The 10,641-nt window shown below is 41.3% G+C and overlaps 1 protein-coding gene across 1 annotated transcript; it reads right to left on the bottom strand.

Annotated features, from left to right (window-relative positions):
• Positions 1-476: 476 nt before the first annotated feature.
• Positions 477-3,954, bottom strand: SERPINA7 (serpin family A member 7). Its single transcript, XM_049872095.1, has 4 exons — positions 3,324-3,954; positions 2,065-2,338; positions 1,195-1,342; positions 477-680 (listed from the first exon to the last, which is right to left on the bottom strand). The coding sequence occupies exons 1-4, from the start codon at positions 3,952-3,954 to the stop codon at positions 477-479; spliced, it is 1,257 nt and encodes a 418-aa protein (XP_049728052.1).
• Between the last annotated feature and the right edge of the window lie 6,687 nt (positions 3,955-10,641).

Here is a 10,641-nt window from a genome sequence, read left to right as displayed (position 1 = left end):
AGGCTTGTAGTGGAAGCACCTTTGCACAACCCACCAATAGCAGTTCTGGCAAGAGCACTGGGAGCTATTCTGATGGGGCAGGGGAAGATGGTTGAAGGTTCACATATAAGCCATTGCATTTGCACTTTTTTATATTCATTGATGATTGGAATACTGGGATAAGAGTACTGGATCTGCATTTCAACTATTTCCCAGAGGGCATAGAAGGGGGCATTTACCAACCCAGTCAAATTCCTTGGAGTTAACTAATTGGGGGGGTTTCTGTGTTTTGGGTAATATTGAATCACTCATTGACTATCTGAAAGTTTAATCACAGGAGTGACCTTTTCCACAGCCAACACAGTTCTACAAGTATCCAATCTTCACCCCTGCACAAGGTGAGACTCCAAGCCCACATGGATCACATCAGACTATATTATTTATTTATATCCCATTGCAATAAGCACATGCAATTAACCAACTGCCTCTTTCCCAAGCTATGCTTTTGTTGGGTCCACAACTTTCCCTAGAAAGAGAATGCTCCTGGTGCTTTTCTCCAAAATCAACAGCAAGAAGGGTCTTTTAAATTGGATGATAGGGTAAACGGCAGTCATCTCAGGCTGGTCCAGCAATCTATCTTCATGGACAGCTACACCTTCGGTTCCCTTTTCACCAATGTGCAGCACTGACTTGTGAGCGGCCTGCAGGGAAAAACAAACACTGCTGGTCCCTTAAAGAAACAGTCTTTGGGAGGGTTTGTAAGCATGCGAGGAAGAGATGCGATTACCCTTGTGCTATACTCTGTTGATGGTGATTGAACGTCAGAGCTTCTCAGCTAAGTGTAGGTAAATGAATCTCTGGTGGTTTTCAGGGCCAGTTGTCGGAAACCACCTCTTTCATTATGGCCCTCTGCCTCTCAGAGTCACCGTTCCAGCTTCTCCCACCTCTAGAACTAAATCTCACTGGTGCAACTTCTGAATATTAAACTCTGCTATCAGAGTCATTTCAGGACATGAACATCAGGAATGAAGGAACTGTGTTACAGTGTCTTTTTTGGAGTGACAAGAATGACTCTCAATGAGCCTGGCCTGGTGACAGTCACACTGCCTCTCTAGACTTCGGATTCCTCATTGGTAAAATGAGAGAGTTGAAGTAATTGACTCCCAAGGTCCCTTCTATGTCAAGAAATTTAAGGATTCTAATCTACCAACTTACATTGGAAAGTTTCAGCCCATTGCCTTCTGCAAGTCCAGAAAAATCAGCATGGTCAGCAAAGGCATCCTGGATGCCCATTTTCAGAAGGATGGCTCCAAGGTCATATGTGGCAGAAATGGAAAATTTTGGAACAAATAAGTCAACCCACCTGTGGAAAAAGGGTCAGGACACAAGGCCATCACCACACCAAGCTCATAATGCCCTTCTTCTCTCACTCACCATGGTTTTACTTTGGGCTCTTCTCCTCCCCTGGACAGCCATTGAAAGCCATTGCTGTGTAGGTCAACACATGGCACAAAACCACAGAAGTTATTCTGGGGGAAATAGCTCTGATTCAGCCAATGTTGAGCTGGAGCACTGTGAGTAATGAGATAGATCTCCCTTATAATCAAAAGGAAACATGGCTGGGGTGTTGGACAAAGTTGGGGAGCCAGTGATGTGAAGGTCAATGAAGCTCATGGTTTTCCATATTGCACTCTGAGCCCAGAATGGCTGCCCACCAACTCTTGACATCTAGGTATTATCCATCCTCCATGCTCTAATTGGCCTCTAGGAAGGCATCAATTTACTACCTCACTGACCTTGAGGAGCTCGTTTTATCTTTCTAGCCCTGATATCCTAATTTGAAAAACGTAAATGATACTACTACCTCTTTTGCAAGTTTGTTGATGTGCACAGATCACCAAGACAAAGTATATAAATTGCCTTGCAAACAGCCTGGCACATGGTATGTTTTCAACATGCTGTAGTGGTCCTACAGATGTTAGCTGTTTCAGAGTGATTCTCCTATCTCTGCGTTTTCATTGAGCTCAGTCTCAGGTGCACTGTTTATGCCCACCCTCCACCCCTTACAACCTCTAAGGCATTTACCCCTTCTGGAGTAAGCGGTTCCACTTCTTCAGTGTTTTAGATGACATGGATCCTTCCACCCACTTCATCTGGCCCTCCTTGGGAAGGACAAAGAGTGCCAGAGATTTCTCACTGTAGTCCATTTGCACCACTGTGCAGTTAAGCTCCGTATCCACCAGATGATAGTACTGTTCCGTCTGGTGCATCATGGGCACTTGCACTGTGGTTGTCTTGTCCACTAAAAAGCTGGAGCCCTCTTCTGTTTTGGATGAATCAAAAGGATTTGCCCACTGTGCTTAAAATACAGAGAGAAGAGAGTGTTTATTTCAAGCCAGAATTAGTACCTATATGAAAGTTTTTAGTCCTCTTACTCTAATAATTAAGGCAGAGGTATGTACAAACTGTCAACTAGTTTTACAAGTGAGTAACTAAAGATCAGGAAGAGAAAATGACTTGACTATGGTCACCCAGCAAGCAGGCGACAGAGGCAGGAGTCACACTCAGGGCTGTTGGGCTCTATGTTCTGTATTCAAAACCACTATACTTACACTTAACCCATCAAAGCCACATTTTCCTCTTCTGTAAAAAGGTATAAGGACATTCAACACACAGGGTGAAATGAGACAACCGATCTGTTCACTCATCCACCAAATGTGGCTGAGATGTGCTGTAGACTCAGGAGAAATCATTTGGGCACAGCACCTTCAGAAAAGAGTTAAATGATTCTTGTTGTTACAGGCACCGGCTTTGGAGTCAGACAGACCTGGATGGAAATACCAGCTCTGAACTGTATTAAATATGTGAAACTTTTGTGAGGAGTAGATGAGACAATTGTGTAAACCACAAATGTAGCATGGTGCTTGGTACATAGAGACTGCCGAGTATATGATAGAAATATTCATGTAACATGCCCAAAAGTACACAATAAGCAAGGGTCACAGTGGGGTTTAAACTCAAGTCTGTCTGCCTGCAAGCCCAGGATTGTTTGGGAAATGTGATGTTCTAGCCAGATGTGAGCAGGATGTTCATGCCATTGTCACCCACCTCCCTGAAAGTGTCCTCTCTCTAGAAATTTCCTGGGCTCATCCACAGAGTTGTCTGTCCTTCCTGGGAGAGCCAGCACTATGTGCAGCTATACCCAGTGGAGCAGGTCACTTTGGTATGAGGGACATCTGCTGTGCCAATGAGAAAAGACCATGAGCTTACTCCCCGAAACCCTCCCTTACCAAAAAAAAAGTTATATAAACATTGACCTTGAAACAGACATCTGACAGTCTTACCTTTAAAGCAAATATAGTTCACCAGGACCATGATGGTGTTCGGTTTCAGGTTTTGGATGAGGCCCACAACTTTCCCTTTGGTTTGTTTCTCCACATGGCTGTTGATCTCCTGCTTGGCTGCAGAAACATCGGAGAAGTCGGTAGATAAGACTTCGGTCTCATAAAGGCTCTTGACATCATCCAAGAATTTTGCCAGTGGTTTCAGCTGCTTCTCGATGAAGAGGGCATTCCCCATATGCAATTCCAGCTCCTTCTTTGGAAAATTCAGTGAACAGATGAGGTGCTGGAAGCCCTGCTGGATCTCTGCTATTGGGATGACTGTGAGATTGAATCCCAAACTTTCCAGGATCTGAGTTTGGGTGTTAGAGCAGGCCCCAAAGGAGAGCATGGCCAAAGCAGCAGAAATGCTCACAGGGGAAAAGAAGATGTTCTGATTTGGGGTCTCCATAGTGAATCTTCGGTACAGGTTGAATGCAAAGTCGGCATTGTTGGATGACATCTTATGAAGAGTGACATTTTGTTGGGGGGAATGGCAGGTGGTTACTTTGCCTTCAGAGCTGTTAGGTGATGTACAATGGATTGTCACATGAAGCCCAAGTAACAAGAAAACCAGATAGAGGGACGGTGACATTTTGGAAGGAATGTAATCTATATAAGAGATGAGATGAGACAACCATTGGGAAACGTTAACTGGATGAAATACTCTCTGAGCCAGAGACACATAATTATCCATCATTATTAATAAGACAATAGCAAAAAAATGACAGTGGAGGCCTCTCACCCCTGAAAAACTGATGACATATCTAATGGGAGCAGGAAGTAGGAGAGGTGGCTTGCTGGGACCACAGAAATCATTAAATGGATTTTTGTTCAGATATAATAGGGACATTATGAAAATGCTGTGAGTAAATTAAATTTCTGAAAATTGTATCATTTTTTATTTGAACCAGAGACAACCTTTTGGAGAGAGAGGCAAAACTAACACCCCCTCTGCAACATTATCCTTTGTAGATTAGAAATTTGGATCGTGTTTTTTTGGTTTTTTTTTTTTAATTTGACATTTTCTTAAGATAAAATCTATAAGAGATAAGATGAGGAAATATCTCTAATTTCTTTGGCTTAAAAACAGGAGAATAATTTTCATAAAATATGTGTAGCTGCAATGAAAGGGTGATAGTTTATGTAGTCATGCACAAGGTCATGAGCTGAAATACATTCATTTGTGCAACACTTGGAAGCCATGGAAATATTTCCAAACAACAGGAAGATGAAAATGTAACTGTGTGCATTTTAGATCTCTTTCAACATCACTGTCATCTAAAGAGGCATTTGTAAATTGTAAGACATCTTAACACCCATTCACATTATTTTTAAATTATTAAAGAGGGATCCAGAAAGATATGGTGTAAAATGCTCTGAGCCTGAAACAGTGGAATGCAACAGGATAAAGGGGTCAGCTGTGGTCATGAGTGGTCAGAAGGAAGAGTTCCATGGAGTCAGGACAGGGCTCCTTCTTCAGACCTCCATCCTCTTCCTGGGTTTTCCCATTCACTTCCAGGAACTCAACTTCCACCTCACAGAAGAATATCTCTAGTCCTGAGTTTCTAGTTATTTCTCCAGCTGCCTAATGGATATATCCTCCAGGATGTTCCATATGTGCTTCAATCTCAAAGTTTCCAAAGGCAAACTCATCATTTCCTGACTCCTCAAACCTTTACTTTCTCCTTCATTCCTCATCACTGCCTATTGAGATCCCCATGTCAGAAACCTAGGAGTCATTTAAGGGCTTTCCTCATTCTCATAATCCAATCAGTCATGATGCCCTATGAATACCCACTGCCACTGAGTCGATTCTGACTCACAGTGACCCTATAGGACAGAATAGAACTTCCCCATAGGGTTTCCAAGGCTGTAAATCTTTATGGAAGCAGACTGCCACATCTTTCTCCCTCAGAGAAACTGGGAGGTTTGAACCACTGAGCTTTCAGTTGGCAGCTGAGCACTTAACCATTGTGCCACCAGGGCTCCCTGCCCCATGAATATAAAAAAAAAGCCAAACCCGCTGCCGTCGAGTCGATTCTGACTCATAGCGACCCTGTAAGACAGAGTAGAACTACCTCATAGGGTTTCCAAGAAGTGCCTGGGGGATTCAAACTGCCAACCTTTTGGTTAGCAGCCGTAGCTATGCCCTATGAATACTGTCTCTTAAACACCTCTCAAAATTTCTCCCTCATCTCCACCTCTACTGCCACTGCTTCAGTTTATGGCCTGAACTAATGCATCAGCTCCTGGCAGGTCACACCACCTCCAGTCTCTCTACTCCAACTCTCCTGCTTCCACAACTCTCTCCAGTCTCCACATTGTCACCAGGGTCCTCTTTCTATAAAAATCACCAAGGCTGGTCGGAGGCCAATTATTAGATGACCACACATAGACGTTGACCCCCTATGCTAGGAGTTCAGAGCTCATAGGGATTTGGGACTCTGACAGAGATGTTCAAAGTTCCCAAAGAGAAAAAAAAAAGTACTTACAGCACACCACCAAGAAGCCACTTGCATCTTTCAGAAAGCAAAACCTTCCCATCTTTATAATGTGCCCTGTATTGCAAAACTAGAACACTCATAGTTACTCATTAATCCTGACATTAACCCTGGGATGATATTTCCAAAGCCAATGCCCAAAACCAAGGCCAAGAGGAACAAAGTGAAAAACGATAAGGATGAAACTTTGGATGATTGCTTTGGCTGCCAGATACTTCATCTATAACAAAAGAGAAAAAGGATTGTCAGAGCTGGGGGAGGTTCAGGTTCATGCCAGCAAAAGTGTCTCTTAAGCAGGCTGAATGAAGGCCATGGGCAAAGGTGACAGGAAGCAGCAGGAAAAAGACCGTTCTTCCCATCAGGGCCAAAGAGTGCTGGGATCTGCAGACTTTTGAGGGAAAGGAGCACACAGGCAGAGGCTGGGTGAGCCTCTCGTAGGGGTGTACTAGAAATTATGTATGCATTGGCCTGGAGGCAATGATGTCAAAGCCAGCTTTGAACTCAAGGCTTCTGATGCTGAGCGCACATATGCCTACTTAGGGGGATAACCATTCCCATCCTATGGTCACTAAAACCCCCTGTACCATTCCCTGGGCCACATGACTCCAAAAAAGGATGTAGAAGAATCCAATTCATTCAGTGTTAACTGTGTACCAACAAAACACAAAGAAGCTGTGTGAGGAAAGAGCAGTGGACTCAGTCAGAGACCTGAGTTCAATCTTGGCTCTGCCACCTTCTAGCTCTAGTAGTAGTTGTAACAACAATAGCAGCAACAGCTACTCCTGCTGATTGAGTATTTACCATATGCAGAGCATGATGCAAAGCATCTGGTTCAAAGACGTCTTGCTTTAGGACTACATTAAGATGTGCATGTGTTATGTGTGTGCTGAGGGGTGGAGGCAATGGACATACTTTGAGCTAATTTCAGATGTAGTCCATGATGAGACTTGAAAGCTCAGACTTCACCTGGAGGGCATTGGGAAGCCCCCGAGAGATCTTTCACAAGGCAGATAAGGAGTAACTATCCTGCAACATTGTTTCTCTCAACCAAGAATTAACTAAGCTCCTAGTATGTGGAAGGACCACACTAGGCAGTGAGGTTTCAGGAGTGGTAACTATTGGTCCTGAATCTATGGGATCCTTCTGACCACCTGGCACCCACTACCCTAACTGGAATAGGAAAGGGTGCACCTCACATACAGGACGATTACTGGTGCATGCGTCACACAACAGGTCAGTGGCAAGCTCAGTCTCCCCGCTATGAGGCCAGTCCATACTCACTCCTGGTAATACAATACACAGTCGGCTCCCTCAGCTACAGCAAGTCCCTTCAGAAGAAACAGGAAAAGACTACCTAAAAAGAAAACGTCCAAACATGTGCCCTCTGGTGGCATAGTCAGACAATCACACAGCTTTGTTTCCTGCTGCATCTGAGTCAGCTGAGCTTTGCTAACAGCTAGTAACTGCAAGGCCTGTCTCTGAAATATGAGAAGGTCATCCCTCCCTCCCAGGCTCCCCTGTCATGTGCTCTGGAGTCAGAGGCACTGGACTTTTGCTCCTGTCATGTCTCTGCCACGTACTAACTGTATGATTTCGGCAAGTTACTTAATATGCCTGAACCTCAGTTTCCTCACCTTTGAAGTAGAAATGCTAATAACCTCCACATAATGTGGTTATTGACAGTATCAAATGAAATTTAAAGGTGATGTCATATCACAGTGCTTGGCACATAGTAGGTATCCATCAGCTGTTAATTCCTTGCCCTTGCATCTGCTATAGTGATTCTTTTTCTCCATGCCAAGCATGGAGTCCACGGCCCCTCACTACTGCTCAGTTCTGTTCACTGGAAATGCGTTCCCCTTAGGAAGAAATTGATTGTTAAGGTGTAAGATCTTCTTACAAATGTATATTTAACACAATAATTTGTCTTGTGTAAAGCTGCTGGGCTGTGGAGCTAGCACATGGATTACAGAATCTCCAGGAAGTGTTACCATGTCAATAAATTCAATCAGATCTAAAATTATGTATTTTCCTCTTTGGATGAACAACATTATAATCAACTGCCACACAAATTCTTCAGAGTTTCAACATCAAGAAATAAAAGATTAGTTTAAACTTAGAAAAATAAAGGTAAAGTTTAAGCTAAAGACAAAGGAAGCTAATAAACCTGCCCATCAAATTAAAAAAGAAAAACATAAAGACTCAGCAAACACAAAACCAACAATAATGAAAAGAAAATGCATAAAGAAAAATGACTCAGCACAGAAAATTAAGTGGAACAAATTGTCGCCACCAAAAAAAAACCCAACATGAAAATGACAACAATAAACTCATACCTATCAATAACTACACTGAATGTAAATGGATTAAACTCACCCATAAATGGACAGACGGTGGCAGAATGGATTAAAAACCATGTTCCATCTATATGCTGCCTATAAGAGACACACATTAGACTCAAAGACACAAACAAACTAAAACTCAAAGGATGGAAAAAATTTATCAAGCAAACAACAACCAAAAAAGAGCAGAAGTGGCAATATTAATCTCTGAAAAATAGACTGCAAAGCAAAATTCACCATAAAGGATAAGGAAGGACACTATATAATGATTAAAGGAGCAATACACCAGGAAGACATAACCATAATAAATATATACTCAACCAATTACAGGGCTCCAAAATACATACAACAAACTCTAACAGCACTGAAACGAGAAATAGACAGGTCCACAATAATAGTAGGAGACTTCAACACAACACTTTCAGTGAAGGACAGAACATCTAAAAAGAAACTCAATAAAGACACAAAAGATCTAAAAGCCACAATCAATCAACATGATCTCATAGACATATACATCACACTCTACCCAACAGCAGCCGAGTATACATTCTTTTCCAATGTACCTGGAATATTCTCCAGAATAGACCATGTATTGGGCCAAAAAGCAATCCTTAACAGAATCCAAAACATCAAAATATTACAAAGCATCTTTTCTGACCATAATGCCATAAAAGAAGAAATCAATAACACAAACAGCAAGGAAAAAAAAATCAAATACAAGGAAACTGAACAACATCTTGCTTAAAAACTACAGGGTTATAGAAGAAATTTAAGGATGGAATAAAGAAATTCACAGAATCAAATGGGAATGAAAACACATCCTACCAGAACCTTTGGGACACAGCAAAAGCGGTGCTCAGAGGTCAATTTATGGCAATAAATGCACACCTAAAAAGAAGGGCCAAAGTAAAAACATTAACCTTACAAACTCCAACAAATAGAAAGAGAGAAGCAAAAGAAGCCCTCGAGCACCAGATGAAAGAAAATAATAAAGATTAGAGCAGAAATGAATGAAATAGAGAATAGAAAAACAATTGAGAAAGTCAACAAGACCAAAAGTTGGTTCTTTGAAAAGATCAGTAAAATCAACAAACTATTTGCAAAACTGACAAAAACAGGAGAGGAAGTAAATAACCTGAATAAGAAATGAGATGGGCAATATCACAACAGACCCAACTGAAATAAAAAGGCTCATAACAGAATACTATGAAAAATTGTGCTCCAACAAATTTGAAAACCTAGAGGAAATGGACAAATTTCTAGAAATATACTACTTACTTAAACCAACACAAATCAATGTAGAAAAACTAAATAAACCAATAAAAAAAAAAGAAGAGATTGAAGAGGTGATTAAAAAAGCTCCCAACAACAACAAGCGTTGGCCATGACGGCATCACTGGAGAATTCTATTAAACTTTCAGAGAAGAGTTAACACCATTACTACTGAAGGTATTTCAGAGCATAGAAAACGAAGGAATACTACCAAACTCATTCTGTGAAAGCCAGCATAACCTTGATAGCCAAGCTAGGTAAAGACACCACAAAGAAAAAAGAAAATTACAGACCAATATCCCTCATGAACATAGACACAAAAATCCTCAACAAAATTCTAGCCAATAGAATTCAACAGCAATATCAAAAAAATAATACATCATGACCAAGTGGGATTCATACCAGGCATGCAGGGATGGTTCAACATTAGAAGAAAATCAATCAATGTAATCCATCACATAAATAAGCCAAAAGATAAGAACTACATGATCTTATCAATTGATGCAGAAAAGGCATTTAACAAAGCACAACACTCATTCCCACCAAAAACTCTCAGCAAAATAGGAATACAGGGGAAATTCCTTGACATAATAAAGGGCATTTATACAAAGCCAACGGCTAACATCATTCTAAACGGAGACAGACTGGAAGCATTCCCCTTGAGAATGGGAACCAGATAAGGATGCCCTTTATCACCACTCTTATTCAACATTGTGCTAGAGGTCCTAGGCAGAGCAATCAGACAAGAAAAAGAAATAAAGGGCATCCAAATTGGTAAAGAAGAAGTAAAAGAATACCTATTCACAGATAGTATCTTATACACAGAAAACCCCAAAGAATCCACACACAAAAAAAAATACTGGAATTAACAGAAGATTTCAGCAAAATATCAGGACACAAGATAAACATACAAAAGTCAGTCGGATTCCTCCACATCAACAAAGAGAGCTTCAAAAAAGAAATCACCAAATCAATACCATTTACAATAGCCCATAAGAAGATAAAGTACTTAGGGATACATCTAACTAGAGACGTAAAAGACCTATATTAAGAACACTACAAAACACTACTGCAAGAAACCAAAAGAGACCTACAAAAGTGGAAAAACATACCTCGCTCATGCACAGGAAGACTCAACATTGTGAAAATATCAATTCTACCCAA

Source organism: Elephas maximus, chromosome X (assembly GCF_024166365.1).
Source record: "Elephas maximus indicus isolate mEleMax1 chromosome X, mEleMax1 primary haplotype, whole genome shotgun sequence".
Lineage (NCBI taxonomy): Eukaryota > Metazoa > Chordata > Mammalia > Proboscidea > Elephantidae > Elephas > Elephas maximus.
The sequence above is the reverse complement of the archived record's forward strand: the minus strand, read 5'-3'. Positions and strand labels throughout refer to the sequence as shown.

What these genes read in the sequence shown, in the direction of transcription:
- SERPINA7 (XM_049872095.1), bottom strand. Translation starts at nt 3,954, where the DNA reads ATGTCACCGTCCCTCTATCTGGTTTTCTTGTTACTTGGGCTTCATGTG. An exon ending in GAACTATATTTGCTTTAAAG is followed by an intron (nt 2,339 to 3,323) that starts GTAAGACTGTCA and finishes CTGTATTTTAAG; the next exon opens with CACAGTGGGCAAATCCTTTT. An exon ending in ATGGGCTGAAACTTTCCAAT is followed by an intron (nt 681 to 1,194) that starts GTAAGTTGGTAG and finishes TTTTCCCTGCAG; the next exon opens with GCCGCTCACAAGTCAGTGCT.